This window comes from Coregonus clupeaformis, chromosome 13 (genome assembly GCF_020615455.1).
Source record: "Coregonus clupeaformis isolate EN_2021a chromosome 13, ASM2061545v1, whole genome shotgun sequence".
Lineage (NCBI taxonomy): Eukaryota > Metazoa > Chordata > Actinopteri > Salmoniformes > Salmonidae > Coregonus > Coregonus clupeaformis.
In genome coordinates, this window is record NC_059204.1 from 34,561,128 (window position 1) to 34,581,999 (window position 20,872).

The 20,872-nt window shown below is 44.2% G+C and overlaps 1 protein-coding gene across 2 annotated transcripts; it reads right to left on the minus strand.

The window, feature by feature from the left end:
* Positions 1 to 5,912: 5,912 nt before the first annotated feature.
* LOC121579299 (zinc finger protein ZPR1-like) lies at positions 5,913 to 16,170 on the minus strand. 2 transcript variants are annotated; one of them, XM_041893777.2, is made up of 14 exons: positions 15,872 to 16,170; positions 15,600 to 15,761; positions 13,465 to 13,555; positions 10,690 to 10,760; positions 10,524 to 10,610; positions 10,211 to 10,333; positions 9,920 to 9,982; positions 9,760 to 9,826; positions 8,900 to 8,970; positions 8,681 to 8,770; positions 8,144 to 8,254; positions 7,389 to 7,478; positions 6,516 to 6,581; positions 5,913 to 6,407 (listed from the first exon to the last, which is right to left on the minus strand). In XM_041893777.2, the coding sequence occupies exons 1-14, from the start codon at positions 15,995 to 15,997 to the stop codon at positions 6,291 to 6,293; spliced, it is 1,335 nt and encodes a 444-aa protein (XP_041749711.1). In that variant the 5' UTR covers positions 15,998 to 16,170; the 3' UTR covers positions 5,913 to 6,290. The 2 variants fall into 2 exon arrangements, with proteins under 2 accessions (XP_041749711.1, XP_045080277.1); XM_045224342.1 differs by lacking the exons at positions 15,600 to 15,761; positions 15,872 to 16,170 and adding an exon at positions 15,430 to 15,567.
* Positions 16,171 to 20,872: the final 4,702 nt, after the last annotated feature.

Sequence of the window (20,872 nt, forward strand, 5' to 3'; positions counted from 1 at the left end):
TATCTCGTGCCGGGTTCGAGTCCCTGGCCCTCTTCCAAAAAGGCCACTTTGCCGACGCAGAAGGACCGTTTCACAGCACAGCTGGTAGAAAAGTATTTTACGTTGGGGGCCCAAGCTGTAGCAGCAGCAAATAACATTGCCCTCCTAGTGGCCTCTCTGTCCCGTCTAACCACGGGTAAGACTGAGATCGGCAGGGAGGAGGTGGGAGAGGCGTCCAGAATTTCTGGTGCTATTCTCCACCTGACACAGGCGTCGGCTGTCTGTGTGGGGAGGTCCATGGCCACTTCGGTGGTTGCGGAGCAACCATGAAGGAAGCCGATAGAGCGTTGCTCTTGAACGCCCCCTTCTCTGACGACGGACTCTTCGGAGTCACCGTCAAAGAGGCAACAGAGCGCTTCACGAAGCTCGACGAGGAGAGGAAGCAGCTGGCCAGACACCTGCCACTGGCAGGGAGAGCAGGCCATGTGACTCCAAAACCGTCCACCTCCACTGCCTCTAGTAGAGCAGGCTCTACTGCAAGGCGTCGTGCCCGGCGCCAGACGGCGGCTTCGAGCAGCAGGAGAGAGGGCTCCACCCCCCCAGCAGTACCTGAGGCCCCGATGATGCCGCCGGTGAGGGAAGTCATTCGAGCATCGACCTGGCAGCCTAAGGGCAACCAGAAGAGACGGCGCATGTGACGGGACAAGAGGGAGAGAATGGAGGACGGCACAGCGACGAGTTCGACTGCGCCCGCTATTCCCCCCCCCAACCTTCTGTTGAGGGTACGGAGGATAATGTTTTTGTGGATGTGTGTAATAAAGAGTTGGCTCCACCTGACTTTGTCACAAAAGAGCCCCTTTTCCATAATACATCCGAGAGCGTTCGACTTTTCTCACGCTCTCTCTCTCACCACTCTGAGTGCAGCTCAGCCCACCTAGAGTGCGTAGCTGAGCGCACACATGAGGCAGGTGTAAAAAAGGTATCAAGGCGCCGCCTTGTGTTACCTCATAAAGACCTCACTTTACAGACTCCTAGGAGTGCTGTAGTGAGTGTCTCACATAGCAGACTGCAGTCTCAGCCAGATAATGGCATGATGACGCAACCGCTATTCGGGGACGGCGCTTTGTCTCAGGCTAACGCCTCAGTCAGTGCAGTTCAGACCCGTGCTGCGTTCACGGAGGGCCGGAATACTACGGTTACGAGTTTAACCAACGTATCTCTCAGAACGCGCTGACAGTTCATCTCCCTTTCTGGGGAGGCCCGCCTTGGGCTGTTCCACCACTTCAGTGTTGGGGAACAGCGGTGGCGATGGCCATAGAGGAATACAGGTCCTTCCTACTGAAAGTACCACAGCTTTGCGCTCTTCCGCTTTCTCTGCATTGCTGGGAGTGGCGGCGAAGCTGCACTCTCTCCCACTGGCTAGACCAGGTGCTGGAGAAGGGTTATGCCATCCAATTCCACCGGACCCGGTGATGAAAATGCCCGAAAAAGTGGCCGCTCTGGTTTCAGAGATTACAGAACTTTTGGCGAAGGAGGCGGTCACAGTAGTTCCCTGGGAGCAAAGGATTCGGGTACGCCCTGGCACCTCACACGTTTTCCAAGTGTGTGGAGGCGGCATTGGAACCGTTGCATCGTCAGGGAATAAGGCTACTAGCCTACCTAGACGACCTACTGGTTCTCGCCCCATCAGCAGAGCTGGCGTTCACTCACACGACACAGACAGTGATTCATCTCACGCGTCTGGGGTTCGCTGTGAATTGGAAAAAGAGCGCGCCCTGGCCCAGTCATCAGATTGTCTACCTGGGGATACAGCTAGACACTGTAATGATGAGGGCTCGAATTTCAGACCCTCGAAGGGTAGCCCTGTTGCTAGCCCTGAGAAGGTTTTGTCTGAATCACACGGTAACAGCGCTGTCAGTCATGTCACTCTTGGGTCTCATGTCGTCAGCCCATTTCGTGGTCCCGCTGGGACTCCTGCGCAGGATGCAGCGATGCTTCGCCCAACTAAGACTATACCCAGTGCGTCAACGTCTTCGGTTGGTGGTGGTTCCTCTCTCGCTCAGTGCAGATCTGAACTATTGGAGAGACCCGAGCGTTCTCACGCACGGAGTCCCAATAGGCAAAGTGTCCTCCTACATTCCAGTGTTTACAGATGCCTCTCTTACTTGATGGAGAGAGACATGTCAGACCCAAGCGATAGGAGGTGTGCGGCCTCTTTTGAGTCGCCACATCAACCTCTTGGAGTTGGAAACGGTTCGACTGGTTCTGACCCACTTTGCGTCTACCATTCGGGGTCGTGATTTGTTGGTCTGGTCAGACAACCGGACCACAGTAGCCTACATAAATCGCCAGGGAGGAGTCAGGTCTCCTGCACTCCACCGGTCGGCGGAGGAATTGTGGCTGTGGGCTCACGAGCACATTCGCTTGTTGAGAGCAGCACACATTCCAGGCTACTTGAACGTGGGAGCAGACCTCATGTCTCGAGGGGGTCCTCGAGATGACGAGTGGCATCTGCACCCGGAATATTGTTCTACAAATTTGTGAACAGTTCGGGAGAGCCGAGGTGGATCTATTCGCGTCACGTGTGAACGCGCATTGTCCTCCATGGTTCTCTCTAAGGGAACAGGACAAACCGCCACTGGGGAGGGACGCGTTTGGCACAGACCGTGGCCGAGAGTTCTCCTGTATGCATTCCCACCGCTGTCCTGTATTCTCCCACTGTTAGCCAGGGTGAGGTCAGGAGGGCTGTCAGTGATACTGGTAGCCACCGATCGCCCAGGGGCTCCTTGGTTTGCGGAGATGAGTCAGATGTTGATTGCGCCACCTTGGCCGATTCCACATCGACGGGACGCGTTGTCTCAGGCGGGGGGCTCGATAGGGCGATTGCCCATAATCGGCCATCCACTGAAGGCTTGGCTCCGGAGAGGGACAGGCTAGAGCGCCGTGGGTTATCTGATTCAGTAATCAGGACCATACAGGGTTCACGTGCCGGTTCCTCTTCCAGGGTGTATGCCAGTAAATGGAACGTGTTTTCAGAGTGGTGTGTCACAGAGAATGTAGACCCCACGAACTGTCAGGTTGAGAGTGTACTCTCGTTCCTGCAGTTTGTTTGATAAGCAGCGATCGCCCGCCACCATTAAGGTGTTTGCAGCTGCGATTTCAGCTTGTCACGAGGGGTGTGGCAGAGACACAGTCTTTAGCCACCCTCTAGTGAAACGTTTCCTATTAGGAGCGCGGCGGCTTAGGCCGATGCCTAGAGCCACGCTTCCTCAGTGGGATTTAGCTTTGGTACTCGAAGCGCTCTGTGAGTCGCTGTTCGAGCCATTAATTCAAATACCCCTCAAGATGCTGTCATTGAAGACGGCACTGTTGCACGCTTTGACTACTGCTAAGCGTGTCAGTGATTTGTGTGCTCTTTCGACGAGACCCGACTGCCTTGCCATTAATGCCGATTTGAGCAGGGCGGTGTTATGTCCTAACCCGGCTTTTATGCCGAAGGTTATTAAGAGCTCATATAGATCACAGATCGTTGAGCTGTGGGCCTTTTCTCCCCCTCCTCATGGGGAGAGGAGAGGCTCCATCGCCTGTGCCTGGTACGTGCTTTGGCATGTTACGTAGAGCGCACGGCTGCGATTAGGTCATCGCCTCAGTTGTTTGTGTGTCACGGTGCGGCTACACTGGGTAGACCACTTTCACTGGCTTTGTGAAGGCATTGAGACGGCATATGAGGCAGCGGGCGACCATTGCCTCAGGGCGTAAGAGCTCACTCCACTCGTGGAGTAGCAGCTTCTACAGCTCTTTTCAGAGGAACAGGGGTAGAGGATATTTGTGCAGCAGCGGCGTCGTGGTCGTCACAGTCTCCTTTTATCCGTTTCTATCTCTTGGATATGTCTTCTAACTCTTTGGCTCAGTCTGTACTCAGCGTGGCTGAAGGGAGGACTTGAGGTAAGAGAGAGGAATGCAGGACTGAGACAGGTCTCTTTCAGGTCCGCTTCTGATAGAGATATTTTAGCATGACTCCTGACTGACATGTTCAGTACAGTAGAAGGCATGTATTGATAATAATAATAATAATAATAAGCCATTTAGCATCATGCGTGCATACACATTTTTTGTGTGTATGGGTGGTCCCGGGGATCGAACCCACTACCTTAGCGTTACAAGCGCCGTGCTCTACCAGCTGAGCTACAGAGGACCACATCTGCCCACCAGCGAATAACTGGGTTGCGGCGGAATGATGAGGGACAATAGTAGCAACCTTGGATACGGTACTATTAGACCGGTCATGACAACTTTCCCACTAATCTTTGGGGTTTCATTGATAGAGTGGGGCGGGCTACCGTGTACACAATGTAGAGTGACATTTTGTGTCATTCCATTAGTGGTCGGTATTGTTGTAACAGGATATTGAGGTACCATCTATCTGCTAGTACAGATTAGTATTGCCCATATTCTGGTTATCTGCCCACCAGACATTAGTGATGCCACTGGACTAGGTGGGGCAGATTTGAACCGAGGACGCAGTATATTGTGACACAGTGTGTTACAGTACTGCAGGACCCGACCTTTTCATTTAGATGGGAAGTGTTGGGCTCGGCAGGGAGTACATTTTGGAGCATTGAGCTCCACCTTAAACCAATAGGAGCAGAGCTCCACGATATAGAACGATAGTTACCGGAGTGTAACTCCAGTTCTATGAGTGGAGCGGAGCCCCATAGGACTTAAGGCCCTGCTGACCCTCTCTAGTCTCGCTGAAGATAATTTCTCGGGAGGCTGATTGAGGGGAAGCGTCCCCTCTTATAGGGACACCTGTACTCCTATTGGCTGCAGGTGTGTGCATAATTTTGTCTCAGGCTGTTCGCTGCCTAGGCAGCGGGGTAAACCAATAGGAGCAGAGAACTGGAGTTACACTCCGGTAACTATCGTTACTGCGCAAAGGCAACTATGCAGAGCGTGTCGGTGCCGGAGCTCCTGTGTATTTGGCTGCTGTGCTGGAATACCTAACGGCTGAGATCCTCGAGTTGGCTGGCAACGCTGCAAAGGATAATAAGAAGACCAGGATCATCCCCCGCCACCTTCAGCTGGCTGTCCGCAACGACGAGGAACTCAACAAGCTTTTAGGTGGCTTCACCATCGCGGAAGGAGAAGTATTGCCTAACATTCAGGCTATCCTCCTACCCAAGAAGACTGAAAAACCAGCAAAGAGCAAATAACCAGCTTAGACAGTAAATATCACAACAAAGCTGAGCTCCTTTAAGAGCCACACACACTTCTGTATAGAGCCTCATTTTTAATGCCAGCACTACCTGATAAAGGGATGCTTGCAGATGGACAATGCTTATTTTTTCCTTCTCAATGCGTAGCCTACCCACCATCGTTTACTATTTGGACCATTCATATAAATGTATGTCGTCGCAATTGAAGTGACATTTTTCGTATAAAATAACAATTTCGCCACTGTGGTCTCTTGGATCTGGACTATGCTGGCGCATTTGAGGGTGGGGTGAATAACGCCACAGAGATTTTATTGTAGGCCTATATGGAACAATATTGGGTTTGTTTTTATTCAGTAGTAGTTTATGAACACATTTTTTGCTAAACAATGTAACATCTTGAGGTCAGTCAAATATAAATTTGATTTTTTTTATTTCAATAAATGTTATGTAGTGGTATAAAGCAACGCGCATAAACGTAATCAGTCTAGTTTGTTTTCACAATCCGGGAATTTTCAATCAGGGCGCATGAACTAAGGACACCACATTGAAATTAATCTAGAATTGGTTCTTTTCAGATCTGTGGGCATTTATGCAGTGTTATTATAATTGAAGATTGTGGTACTGAATTCTATAAGTTTACAGATCTATATAACACATACTGTACATTGAACATAGGAAAGAAGCCACACCCAAAAAAAAATACAAAGCAGCCATGTGTATTCTTAGTTTATTTATTCCCATTGAAAAGAACATAAATTAAAAAGGTCAATTCCACTGAATCAGAACCACATTTCCAACCAGAGATGTGAATACACAAACAAATTATTTAAATTGGATAATTAATAAACTGGATGTTTGTGCATTTCTCTTTTTTTATACTTTTCTAATCAAATTATAAACACCATATTGAGCGTTTCCTTTTAAATAATGTATATTTCAAATTTTCAACCATATATCAAACCAAATATCAAAACTAAGACATCTGGAGTGTATGTCCTTGTGAGTCAGCAACTTCAGTGAGGGCAAATCTCTTAAATTAAATTTATGGGATGCGTTGTTTTTGTAAGATCAACCTTTCTACTGCTGCAGATGTCCTTACTCCTGATATCCCTCTGTCTTCATATCATTGAGACCAAGGTCTTCATTCTGCTCAAAGGTCCTGGTGTACTTCTCAGTTGTCATCTCTGGGTCTGGGTCAGGGGCATAGACGTTCTGCAGACAAACACGACACAAATGAATTCCAATTCATTACAAATTAATCAACTGAGAGGAGACGATGCGTTGAACCTTAGACATCTGAGAAAGGAGTGTGTCTTTTACCTGGAGATAGCTGTTCCCTGCAGGGTCGTCGAGAACGATGTGCACATCCATTTCTCCCGCCATGATCTACAGTATTTTTCAAAAGAAGAGCCGTTTTAAAGTCCCACTCAGCCTCCATTACACTTGTGTGTCCTCTGTAGCTCAGCTGGTAGAGCACGGCGCTTGTAACGCCAAGGTAGTGGGTTCGATCCCCGGGACCACCCATACACAAAAATGTATGCACGCATGACTGTATGTCGCTTTGGATAAAAGCGTCTGCTAAATGGCATATTATTATTATTACTTTGAGATACAACAGTTTCGGCATGGGTGCCTGACTGTTCTGCATTCAACAACTAATTTGTTGCCAAGCCAAACATGTTAAAGTATTCTTCTCAGATACAGCATATGTGAAATTCTTGCATGAGCTTTTGTTTAGTCTAAATATCATGTCATACTAAAAGTTGTTTGATGATTGAGGGTCAGTATACAATAAGTGAATAAATGCACCCTAGTTCAAATATAAAACTAGGGTCCCAATATACATTACATTTACAAAAGTATATTTACATGGTAGTTATAGTGCATTTACAGTGCAGATACACATTGTTAGTTTTTACAACCGTTATACCAGTTGGTAACATTCACAATTTAAAAGAATTGCAATAAACTCACAATGGAGATAATGGCTCTTAAAAAAATATTCTAGCGAGACTATTAGCCAAAGAGTTCATCTGAGTTAGTTCACAAATTGAATGCAAATAAATATGTAAAAACTTTCCATGTGTAAATACTTCGGGATGTATAATTACACTAAGGTTATATATGTAAAGTGAGACTAAAACTAGCTCCAAACAAAACAGTAGTGATATTCAAGGATTATATGCCTCTAACCTTGTCAATCTTCTCGCCAAAAAGCTTCAGTTTCTCTGTTCGATCTGAAGTGGAGCTGTCTCCACAAGTGAATGGGTTTTTGGAAACAATCTGGAGGAAAACAGAACAGTGGTGGTGAAGACATTAATACAATATAGCTAGAGTCCACAGTGAAAAGACCGTAGAACAGGGGTGCACAACTTAAATCCTTGAGGATGGCAGTCCTTCTGGTTTTGGTTTCTCCCTAGTATTTAACTAATCAATTAATGTCAATGATTGGCCACACCTGGCTTCACAGGTCTAAATCAGTCACTAATTAAAAAGATGAAAACGAAATCAGCAGACACAGTATCCCACAAGGACCTTCGAATGACAGCACATCAGCCATGGCAAAGGTATCCAAGCCAACAGTGATTCCCAGGTGCAGAGTCCGTGGACTAGAGGTAACACAAACAGCATTAAAACATATACAACACTCCACTGGAGACTGGAGTTCAATCCGTGTGCACCCTTCCTACTGTGTCTCCCCTTCACCCATTTCCCCCCTCTACTTCTCAACGGTCTGAATCAGGGCTGCCCAACCCTCTTCCTGGAGATCTACTGTCCTGTAGGTTCAGTCCAACCCTAATTTAGCATATCTGATTCAGCTAGTTAAGGTATTGTTGAGCAGCTAATAAGTAGAATCAGGTGTTAAATTAGGGTTGGACTGAAAACCCACAGGATGGTAGATCTCCAGGAAGAGGGTTGGGCAGCCCTGATCTGAATAAAGCGCTCACCAGATCTTTGATGTCTTTGAGGAGTCCCTCCAAGGTGGTGAATTTGCCACCGACAGCTGCCATCCCCAACTCAAACTCCAGCTCAGGTATGAGGATGCTACACGTCTCCGACTGCACAAACACAAACATGGTTGAGTCAACTCCATCCTGATTCAGGAATATAATAGTTCTCCTGTGAAAAAATTCCATGTTCCATTACTGACAGGAATTGATTAGGAAAAGACCCAAACTCTGAAGACAGGTCAACAAATACCTGAGCCACCTCAATCACGACAGTATACTATTCATATTATGAGCTCCATTTGGCATGGGTGCTATGAACTTTGTGCCATGCAAAGGTAGCCTAAGTACCAGTCTGTTTGTGCTATCATGCAAACTCCTTGTCACTCATTGTCATGCCAAACATTGTTTGGCTTGACAATGGTAGTAATGGAATTTACAAAAGCACAAACAGACCTGGGACCAGGTTGACGCAACAGTAAAAGGTAACTAGTGAATGCCAGATAAAAAGACAGGAAGTACAATGGAGGGGGCTACCTTGAGAAGATCTCTGGACATGTCAGACACGTCAGTGAGGTGAAGGGTTATCTTGGTGCCCAGCTCTTCTGTGGCTCCACCAGATTTCACCTTACCCACAGAGTAGATTGTCAAGTTGGAATGCATTCATATTAGGATATTTGCAATATCTGTGAATATGCCTTGAAAATAAATACATGTGCCTAACAATTACTTAATTTAAAAAAAGAGGACACTTACTTCGTTGGTTCGATGTCCACAGTCATCACAGTTTGTTGCCATGATAATGACTTCTTTGAAATGGGGGATTTCTGAGGAATTGTAAAGGAGGATACCTAAACCTTGCAAAATGAAACATTCTACGCCTGGTCTCCCGAGTGGAGCAGCGGTCTAAGGCACTGCATCGCAGTGCTTGAGGCGTCACTACAGACCCCGGGTTCGATCCCAGGCTGTGTCACAACCGGCAGTGACTGGGAGTCCCATAGGCAGCGCACAATTGGCCCAATAACCCACAATTGGGTTAGGGGAGGGTTTTGCCGGGAGGGGGCTTTACTTGGCTTATCGTGCTCTAGTGACTCCTTGTGGCAGGCCGGGTGCCTGTAGGCTAACTTCAGTTGTCAGTTGAACAGTGTTTCCTCCGGCACATTGGTGTGGCTGGCTTCTGGGTTAAGTGGGCGGGTGTTAAGAAGTGCGGTTTGGCGTGTCATCTTTCGGAGAACGCATGACTCGACCTTCGCCTCTCCCGAGCCCATTGGGGAGTTGCCACGATGAGACAAGATCATATTTGGATCGCAATTGGATATCATGAAATTGGGGAGAAAAAGGGGGTAAAATAGAGAACAAAAACAATAAATCCATTCTACACCATCGTTATCATAGGACACTACTGGGGACCAGTGATGTAGTTGTAAAAAATTGGTGGGTTAATGCTGATCGCCATTTGTGGTGAGTAAAGTACCACTACCTATACTTACAATGAATTTTCCTGCAAAAGGAGAGGAATGGTTGCGCAAAATAAAAAAAGGTGTAAATGGCATTTACGTGCCTTAACCTTCCACTACACCACTGCTGGGGACAACCAACCCGACTGGACAGGATACGGACAAGCTTCATGTTTGTCGAGGCTGGGGCATTGCACTCTGGACAATTTGTATTAAACGTCAACACCTGAGGGATAAAATAAGGTATATTACTCAAGGGTCAATTATTGAGGAAAAACTCAAAATCTAAATTGTGATGCAAAATGTCTGGAAATCCCACCTCATTTCTCATACTGTCAATGTCATTACTGGGCTTTTCCTCCTCATCCTCCTCTTTTTCAGCCTACGCAAAAAAAAAACATTTTTATGCTAGATAAGTTTCTACTGATGAACATGGGTCAAATTATAAAATATTGTTTTGTTTTTTTTCTACCCTGTGATGATTCCACACACATTGGCACAAGACATCATGAGGGCAACGTCATGAGGACAGCATCTGAGGCACTGCCTTTCTAAAACAGACATGTCCCCTTACAGGAGAGTTGTGATGTGTCGAAGTCAAACCACTCGCCTTTATTCCTAACTGGGCGTCCTGTTGGGGTGTTCTCTTGTAGTGGCTGACCGAGAGAGCCTCATCTTTCTGCGGAGCAAAAGGGTTCTCCACAAAACTGTTCCCAGATGGATCATCAATGACCTACAACACACATACTCATGTATCTTAAACAGAGGATCATTCTGAAAGAAATCCAGAGTAAAAAATAAATACAAATAAACATTTGTAGTTCTGATTAAACCTGTGCCTTGATTGTATTGCCAGAAACGTTCAATTCATGTAACTTTAATCTTGTACACAGATGAGGCTGGGGCGATAAAATTGGACTTACCAGTGTGAATCCACTTTCACCTTCTTTCAACTTCTTCAATTTATCAATGAACTCATCAATCTTTACAGCAACTTCTGGTGCAGTTGCCTTCAAGAGTTAACATGATTTTAGTCAACAACAAGCAGTGAATTGCATTTGGTATAATCAAAGTAAACAAAGCTTATACATTTCTTAGTGGCTGGTCTTGCTCCAACCCTGCAACTGCACGGTCTAAGAGGCCTTCGATGGTAGAGAGTGCTGGGGAGCAAGAGGAACAGTTAATGGCTGGAATGGGATTGAGGCATGTGGATACTGTACATCTACATGCACAAGTGTTCCTCTAAGTAAACAAAGCTTAACTTAATACAACAGTTGGATTAATTAGGTCAAGTTTAGCCTTCAACACTCCTGCCTTTGGCAAATGTGTATATAAACAGGAGTGCACATAACTTATTCAGTGAGTTACTCAGGTGAGTACCAGCAGATGGTGTCTGGTACTCACCCCATATGTAGCGTGGTCTTAAGTGCAGTCTTCCTCACTGTCCTCCTCAGTGCCGCCACCACTGTCCTCTGCTTCAGCTTCCTGCATGGTAGATGATGAAGATGCTGCACCTCCCCGTCCTTGGTTGAGCCTCCGATTAGCTGTCTCCATCCACAGGTCAACAGCAGGCTTTGGGTCAAATGTCTCTGTGGTCTGCTTTGACAGGTGAATGTGCTTCAGGGCTGAGAGACGAGCATGTGACAGACGAGATCTGTACTTGGTTTATTATGTTGAGATGTGAGAATCCCCTCTCACAAGCTGCACTGCTTAAAAGGCAGTGTAAGAGACAGCTTAACCACCTTGTTGATGTTGGAGTAAGCATCTGGGTTACTTGTATTTACTATTTGGACCAAGTCCTACACAGAAGAGGCTCCCAGGCGTTTTCCTGCCTGCTTTAAGCGCATCCATTCTGTCACAGTGGTATCTTTGTCAAGTTGCAAGGTGGCCTCATATTTCTTGAGAATGCTGCAAACTGTTGTGTTTCCAAAACTGTGGAGGTCTTGCATTTCCTGAGGCCATGTTGAAGGATCAAATACTAAGAAATGATCACATGACTTGAGGGAGTCATATCTGATTTCAAACTCTTCAATTAACCCCCTGAGTAAGTGTGTCTTGTCTCTGTCAGCATCAGCATTGGAAACAGTGTGTGCCCTGTGGCTTTCACCATCAAGCAGAAGTGTGAACTGTCCAATGGCCACCATGAGTTCATCCTTACATTCTCCAATGGTCAGCTTTTCCTTCTGAAACCTAATGGATGTGGTCTTTAAAATGTTGCAAATGTCAAGCATGTTTGACAGAAAGCACTGAAAACGCTCTGTGCAGATATGCTGCAAGTCACTTATCACTTGTAACCAGTTGCATTTTAATGGCTGGAAATAGTTTTTATATTTTTAACAGTGTTTCATGCCTCCATGCAGACCATCTGATATTATGAAACTTACCCAGTTTCACAAAGGAGATCCCATTTTCTTCACATAGCTTATTCAGTGCAGCAGTTTTTTTTGCTCCACCTTTTTGTAAATAAAACTGCAGCAGCTTGACCACAGAGCGATTAAATGTCTCACAGTAAGGAACGTTGCGATCAGCTGATTTCGCGCAATTCTCCAGTGTGTGTGCGGTGCACAGAATGTGCACAAGAGAGTCTCCAACCGCAGCAAGTTGCCGGAGTTTTGGCACAACGCCACTGTAGATACCTACGTTGACAGCAGCCCCGTCTGTGCACACAGCGACCAACTTTGTTGTCCAGTCATCCAAGCCTGTGTCCTGGAAAAGTCTCACAAATCCATCTGTTATGGCCTGCGCGGTTCGGTCAGCACCCAATTCAATCAGTCCAATAAAGTCTGAAGTAAACTCTCCGTTGCTGGACACAGACACAATGTAAACGATTTCCTGCTCCGTTTTTGTGATGTCCTCAGATCCATCAAAAAGCAGCCCCCAAAATTCAGCAGACTGCAACTTGGCTCGTAACTCCCCGCTGATGGTGTGAGCGATGCTCTGCATGATCCGTGTGCCCCCTTCACGTGAATGATATGCACCTCCGACATTTACTCCTAGCCGCTTCAGTAAAGGAACATCCTCAGAATAGGAAGACATGGGACGTGCTTGTTTAGCTTTATGGAAGGCGAGGAGAAAAATATTAAACAGAGCTTGCCGTTGTTCTTCATTCAGCTTGTCTCGCCATCTGGCAAGTGGGCGACTGGACATTTCTTCTCGGCTAGCTTGTTTATTAGCAATGGCTTGCGCCACATTCGTGTGCTCCTTGCTCTTTTCATGTTTGTCAAATAAAGGATGGTTGAAATTCTTTGAGCCTTTATAAAATGCACCTGTTTTGTCTGCTAGATGTGGATTTGAGCGGCAAATCTTGCACCACATTTCAGTGCGCTCATCATTACCTTCAAGCCACTGCACATCTTGGAGCCACTTTTCCGAACAAATTATTTTCTTCGGCTCTGGCTCCAGTTGGTGTTTCTTTGTAGGTGGCGAAACGCCAAAGAAGCTGCTTAATGTCTGTTGCTTTTTGGACATCCCTGACAGTAGTTGACAAGCAACATGTCATGTGTAAGGTTAGATGAGAAGATCGGTCATGTACGCAAAGGTGCGTAGTAACACAAGTGGCATTACGCATTCCTGTTTTTTGTCGCGCTTGCGTACCAGTTATGTGCACCCCTGTGTATAAATAAAATATACAAATGATCCCAGTAAAAAAAGCTAAGAGGAATCTCAGCAGTAAAAGCCAGTATATTGGATTTTCTAGATTAGTGGCAATTTTCTAGATCTGGGACCAGGCTAGCAATTATCAGGCTACAAAATAGGCTAGCAATTATCAGGCCAACAAAATATGAGTGGCAACATGACAGCGGCATGTATGCATGAAGAGTGAATATTGTTTTCCAAATCAATAAAAGCTGAGTGAGTACTTACAGCCCTTCTGTGTGTATGGGGGGATTTCAAAATCCAGTTCTGGGATTCTGGTGGTTGCACTGTCCGCTTTGACAACTTCTCGATTCATATCCTACGAAATGAGATGACAAAACAGACTAAATATCTAATACAAGATTAATAAAATAATATAATACATTGTTTTCTTTCTTAGCTAGCTATATAAATCAAAAAGGTGTGCTGAAGCTAGTCTGGGCCTATGTTCTCATGGGAAGGATTGACGACGGCACGGCCAATGTGTACAACAGTACCGACGCTCTGTCTAAACGTTACCAATACAGTTTAGACAGAGTGTCGGGAGGGACTGTTGTACACATTGCCCGTGCAGCCGGTTTTGTATAGGAAACATTTCACATTTACATTTTAGTCATTTAGCAGACGCTCTTATCCAGAGCGACTTACAGTTAGTGAGTGCATACATTTTCATACTGGCCCCCTGTGGGAAACGAACCCACAACCCTGGCGTTGCAAACGCCATGCTCTACCAACTGAGCTACACGGGACAACTTTACTTTCATATCGTCGAGAAAGAATTTAAAAAAAACAAAAAAGGTAAAGTCACTATACATGGCAGGTAGCCTAACGGTTAGAGCACGTGTCAAACTCATTCCACGGAGGGCCGAGTGTCTGCAGGTTTTCGCTCCCCCCTTGTACTTGATTGATTAATTAAGGTCACTAATTGGTGAAGAACTCCCCTCACTTGGTTGTCTAGGTCTTATTTGAAAGGAAAAACCCACTGACACTATGCCCTCCATGGAATGAGTTTGACACCCCTGGGTTAGAGCGTTGGGCCAGTAACAGAAAGCTTGATGGTTTGAATCCCCAAGCAGACAAGGTGAAAAAGCTGTTGTTCTTGATTTTAACAGAATCCCACATGGCAATATTTCCAATGGATGTGTTGCACGGTTTTTCCATTACAGCACCAGTGTGTTGCCAGTGATTATGTTAATGTTTGCTCTAGTGTTATATTTTGGGAACTGTTTCCATCACAGAGTGTGACACTAAAGACTTGTGAAGAGCATAATCAACGTCAGCGTCAACAGCTGCTTAGTGAGAAGGTATGGAGCTGGAAACAAGTCTGAGACTTAGGTAAATCAGTGGAAATTTGCCACACCCCTTTCTCCAAACAAGTGTGTAAAGGAAGGACGCTAGAAAAGTGTTAAAAATGCTATCGGCTGCAACTGTTTCAACAGTAAGTGTATATATCGCATTTGTACAATTATTTTGATGTGATAATAAAGTATTCATAGAAGTGTTTAATGCGTCAAAGATGGGACAGAGACTGAAAAACAGCTTCTATCTCAAGGCCATCAGATTGTTAAAGAGCCATCATTAGAGGGCTACCACCCAGTTACTCAACCCTGCACCTTAGAGGCTGCTGCCCTATATACAGACACGGAATCACTGGCCACTTTAATAATGGAACACTCGTCACTTTAAATAATGTTTACATACTGCTTTACTCATCTCATGTATATCCTGTATTCTATTCTACTGTATTTTAGTCAATGCCACGCCGACATTGCTCATCCTAATATTTATATATTTCTTAATTCCATTATTTTACTTTTAGATGTGTATTGTTGTGAATTGTTAGATACTACTGCACTGTTGGAGCTAGGAACACCCGCAACAACATCTGCTAAATATGTGTACAACATCTGCTAAATATGTGTATGTGACCAATAAAATTTGATTTGATTGACATATCGCAATTGAGAATAGATTTCAGTTTAGATGAGTATGAGGCTGTTTTAGCTGCCAGAGCCAGTTTACCGCTTAACATAATGTATTGGATGGTAAAGGAGTAGGCTAGCCCACACTGCGTAACAAACGCATCTGGGCTAGCCTCGTCCTGGATCTGTTTCTGCTCTTGCCAATGTTTCAAGTTTCATTAGTCGTATGTACGGGATACGCATGGTATACATCGTCCAACGAAACACTTACTTGCAGGTTCCTTCTTGTCAATGCCAACTCCATTGCTATTTTGCCTTGACAATGAGTGGCATGATACAAACAGACTGGCACTCAGGCTAGCTACATCTCATAGCCTACGCAGTTACTTGTCAGTGGTTCAGCACATGCCTGGGAAAGGAACTACATCCTACGTAGACTACCTGTTTTGACTTGACTTTGAGTGTGTAGGCGATGCCTTGATCCTGTATGCGACCAGCTGATTGGATTTCAGTGTTCGACCAGCTGCAGTTGGGGCAGGTGAAAGAACTGATGATAACTTCTTTGAAGAAAGGAATCTTCGTAAGAAGAATACGTGTCATTCCCTACAAAAATGGGGAGAACACAACATGTTAGATGAGTCAATCATACAGCGATATAGACAAGCCCATACGTTCAATTAACTAATCAGTGAGTTAGTTAGCGATCGACTTACATTTTGGTAACAATTCATGCACAGACTCTCAATTTCGGTGGGTTGATTGTCTTCGTCATCAGCACTGATCTCCTTGAAAACACTACCTCCAGTGCCACGGACATTTTCCTCTGCTATGACTGACATTTTTCCACTTCAAGAGACTTGTTGATAAACAAACTGTTCCTTTGCTGTTTCTGGAACTTTCTACTATCTACATCTGAAGGTGCAGTCCAAAACACGTTTTCCTGTCTGCGTTTTATCGTTATCCCGGAAATACTTATTCTTCTTCGATGAGGTTTTCTTCTTGTTGATGAGCTGTAACGGCAGTTGGCATCCAATATGTTGCATTACCGCCACCTACTAGACTGGAGTACAACTCCCTTACATTTTGCTTGAAAAATAAAATAAAAATAAAGAAATACCCTACCATCTAACACTACACTCACAAATTCAAATAATGTTATATATTTTTAAATTAACACCACCCTACTCCACTATTTAAATCTATTTATTCCTACCTCATGCCCTCAACCTGAAAAGATGGGACATCACCACTTAACACACCCTGTAACTCTTCTGATGTCAAGGTTTTTAGACTGTTATTCGGCATATCTTGTTGCTTGCTAGCTACTCTGTTGACAGTTTGACAAGAACATGTGGTAGCTAACTAGCTTGTTAATTGTTTACAAACAAATGAGTGAATGTGCTAGAAAGCTAAACAGCTACCTATCTAGTTAGTTGACTGCTGTGGCTAGCCAAAAAGTACCTGTTTTGAAAGTTGGATCATCTTATCCTTTGAGGCTTTAAAAGTGTTCTTACCCTATGATTTTGAACATTCAAAGCAACTGGGAAACATCCATGGCAGGCATTGTTGTCACCTTAGCATGCTACATAACTTCTGAGTGATAGGAAGCACAAGCACCACCACCAATCAGCCTACACCACTGCACACACACAACTGTCATTACTATGACAACTAGCGCAGCCTTGTCAGCAAATGACTGTTGTCTGAACACACACACATCAGATTTAGTCACTTGTAACTTGCTGTCTGGACAGTCAGTAGTCTAAAACGGATTTGGAAAAACAAAACTGATTTGAGCATTAAGGCCTGCAGTGTGAACAAGGCTTTAGAGTCTCTGCAGCCTATTGTATGAGCATGTATTGGGCCTCCATCTGGCCAAGCGCATGTAGAGGTTGACAAGCTTGCCCAATGTTTTGAACTGCTGCCCTCCGGAAGGAGATATAAGGTCCCACTGTTCAGCAAGAATAGGAGCAGGGCAATGTGTTCCCTCTGTTAAAAGCCTGATGGCTGCCGGAATGTAACTTGCCCTGCTCCTATTCTTGCTGAACAGTGGGACCTTATATCTCCTTCCGGAGGGCAGCAGCTCAAAACATTGGGCAAGATTGTGTGTGGGGTCCTCGTGATGCGCTTGGCCTTGTCCCTTAATTGCCCATCTATCATAGAGGTCCTGAAGCCACCTGCACTGCAGCCCGCAGAGCTTGGACCCCAGGTTCACAGTTCTCCTGAGGATTCCCTTGTTAGATACTAACAGCCCACCGTACCAGGCTAGGAAACAGAAAGTCAGCACACTCTCTATATGGCAGGTGTAGTAGTTGGAGAGTATCCGGGTGTTGACATTCAGTTGTCTTTGTTGTCTTTTTTTATTGATGTGTTGTCGTTAAAGAGAATGTGCTGTCCATGATGGTTCCCAGGTACTTAAAACACCCCACTCTCTCTACCTATTAACTATCCAGAATAAATTCAGACCCTATGCTTGTTTATAGTTGCACTGGGGTCGGACAGGCTTCCTGTTTAGATTAAGACTCCGTGGAGCTGGCGCGAGATATGGCTCGGAAGAAGTACCTCAATCCAGAGATAACAAATGCGGTGTACTCCGAATTGTCCCATTATCCCAACTGAGAAGATTGAACGACTGCTTGTTCTTCCAGACAACTGCCCTTTTTGTTCTCATATTAGGTAGCAGAAGCCACAGCAGCCATTTTGGAATGACAATGTCAGCCAATCAGCTCCTTTGTTGCTCAACGCGATGTACCATTACATAATGGCTACTGCTAGCTAGTGTAACAAATGTTGAATTTCATGTATAATTACACAAAATCGAAATAGTTCCCATGCCTGATATTAGTGTACATTCCTTTTGTTGTTGTAAGTGCCCTTTTAATGTCGCACACTTCCTTCTGTATACCCCCTGTTAGAAATTGCTTGCGTAATTCAAATCTGGTATTGGAATAAGAGAAAACATAATCAAGAGATATTCAATCCAAGCTACATTTATTATATGCAAAATGTATGTATGATAAGTATGATGGTTCGTATACGGGCTCACTGAAATACCACGCAGGGCAGACAGAGAACTAAGCCATTGTTATGAGTTCTTCTTAAAATACTCTGACAGAGATAGTTCCCGCTCCCTGCTGGCCAATCAGAGTAGAGACTGAGCGTGGTTTAGACTTACTCAGCCAATCCGTTGGCGCACAGGCTGGTCCCAGCCCCCTTGGCGCTCCACTGTTGCACACTGTTGCCAGGCATCTAGTTGTTTTGCAACTTATCCAGAAAGTCAGCACTTTTGCAGTACACGTCCTTGGACGGTTCACAGATCACAAAGAAGCAGTGTAGTCTAGTATTTTGAGACATAAGTTCTTATCTCATCCTACCCCCTAACGTTCCTCACATGAATCACAGCTTGTTATGTGAAACAATTTATATCAGTACAGTACAAACCTTATATGTTTAATCACCAATGCATTCCTTCTAAGCTATTCATCCCTCCAGTTATGAGAAAATAGAACCCCACACCCCTCATAAAAATCTGTACCCATGTGGAAGAGGTTACTGAAAAATTGTCCCATGAAAATCCTCATCAATCCAATATGTTGAAACACAGATATTGAGTTTATATAGTCACTGACATTGTACTATTATGGTCTTCTACCAATACATTGTGATTTTATGCATTTATGAACTTTTTATCTGTTGATTTGTGAATGCTGTACATGTACACATCCCTGCCGGCCAAAACCTCCCTTACCTTGGACAACGCTGGACCAATTGTGCGCTGCCCATGGGTCTCCCGGTCACTGCGCCACTCGTGGTCCATTTCATTTATGGATGTTGTTTGTTTCTTGATCAGGTATGTCACGTGTTTTTGTTTGTCTAGTTATGTTGACGATATTTACTGTCCATGGTTAGCTTTGCTCGTAAGTGCACATAATGCCTGGTTGTCATTTTTGAAAGTTGGCTATCCCAGGCCCATACGCTATACTGTACATTATACATTTTTACTGCAATCTTCTCATCTACACCGGTCACACTAGCATGAGGACGAAAATGGCAGTTAACTTGAAAACTAGCAGTTGTTCAATCTTCTCAGTGTAACAGTTGGGATAATGGGACAATTCAGAGTACAACGCATTTCTCATCCCTGGATTGAGGTACGTTTTCCGAGCCATATCTCGCGCCGGCTCCAGCATTCTGAGAACCATATGTTTCTTAGAGCTTCGTGACAGCGTGGTTGTCCTATGGTTATTTTGCATGCAACGTTCCCACAACTTTCTGGGAATGGTGCAACATAGTTGCTTGGCTTAATGACTTTTGTTGTTGTTGTATGTCGTTCCTTTAACAGAATGTTTCGTAAAAGTTCAAATATTTCAATTTTGCTAATGTTCTAGGAACGTTCTCCAACTGGTTTGACATTTAACTATTTGAGAACATTCCCAGAGAAAAGTTAAGAACATTTTTCTGTGGTAATTTCAGTACTTCAGCATAACGTTTCCTACAGGTTTCCTCATGGTTCTATTTAAAGTCGTGTTTTCAAATTGCTCATTGAACATTAATAAAACTTTCCATATACAAAAAATGTAACGTTCAGAGAACATTCTAAGAATGTTATTTAAAAAATATATACATTCAGTTCTCAGCATCAACAAAACTATTCTTTATCTTGTTAAGTGTGTTCAGGAGTGGTGGCCGCACCCACTAACTGGCCACACTTGAGCTTAATGAGTGCTTGTTTCCTTTGAAATGGGGTGTTTGACTAGACTAAAATGAACTGCTTTGTATGCGTAAAAAGAGAACGCTAGCTCCATGGGTAGAGAACAGAAGATGAGGTTTGAATCTCAACGTGTCACAAAGAAATCTGTTTGCATGATATATGCATAAATTAATTGATTTCCATGTGTCCTGTGCTTGGAGTTTAAAAAAAGCTAACCCCAAATAAACTAGAATTGTTATTAAGTCTTAATGTGAAAGTTTAAAGGAAGTTATTTAAAAAACACCAAAACCTATAATAAAACTGCACAGGAAAACTTTTCAGGGAACCATAGTAAAACATTCTCAGAACCTCCCTGCAACCTAAAAATTAACATTCCCAGAACAGGCCAACTTTTCACTTACATTCTCAGAATATTTAAAAATACTTCACGTTTTGTTACCCTACAACTTTTTCAAAGTGTGAAATGTTAGCATTGAAAGGTACTGATTTCACTGAAGTTCGCAGTATTCCATGGAGGAAGCTAGTCGTTTTTGAACATTTGGAGGCTTTTTGAATGGTCTATGGCAGGGGTGTCAAACTCATTTTAGCTCAGGGGCCACATGGAGGAAAATCTATTCCCAAGTGGGCCGGACCGGAAAAATCATGGTATATATAACTTAAAAACAACAACTTCAGATTGTTTTCTTTGTTTTAATACGATCAACATACAACATAAAGCTGGAGCCTGAGGACAGTGTGTCCAAAATAGTACAAGCACAACATCACTATTAATCATAAAACACGTCAAGTTTATTTGAAAATTCTAAAGAAAAAGAACACACAAACACACAATGCCTCAGTGATTAACAGAACTGTTTCACAGATCACAGAACTATATCAGGGTGTCATTTCTCAGGCAGAAATGTAGATAAAAATAATGAATCTGTAAAGAGAACCAAGATAGGTTATAAAAAAAATAAAAAAAAAAAAAAAAAAAAAAAAAAAAAAAAAAAAAAAATCTTTG

Coding starts and splice junctions, on each gene's coding strand:
- LOC121579299 (XM_041893777.2), bottom strand. CDS start 15,997: ATGTCAGTCATAGCAGAGGAAAATGTCCGTGGCACTGGAGGTAGTGTT. Junction 15,762..15,871: donor GCATGAATTGTTACCAAAAT/GTAAGTCGATCG, acceptor CCATTTTTGTAG/GGAATGACACGTATTCTTCT. Junction 8,771..8,899: donor GTGGACATCGAACCAACGAA/GTAAGTGTCCTC, acceptor TCTGTGGGTAAG/GTGAAATCTGGTGGAGCCAC.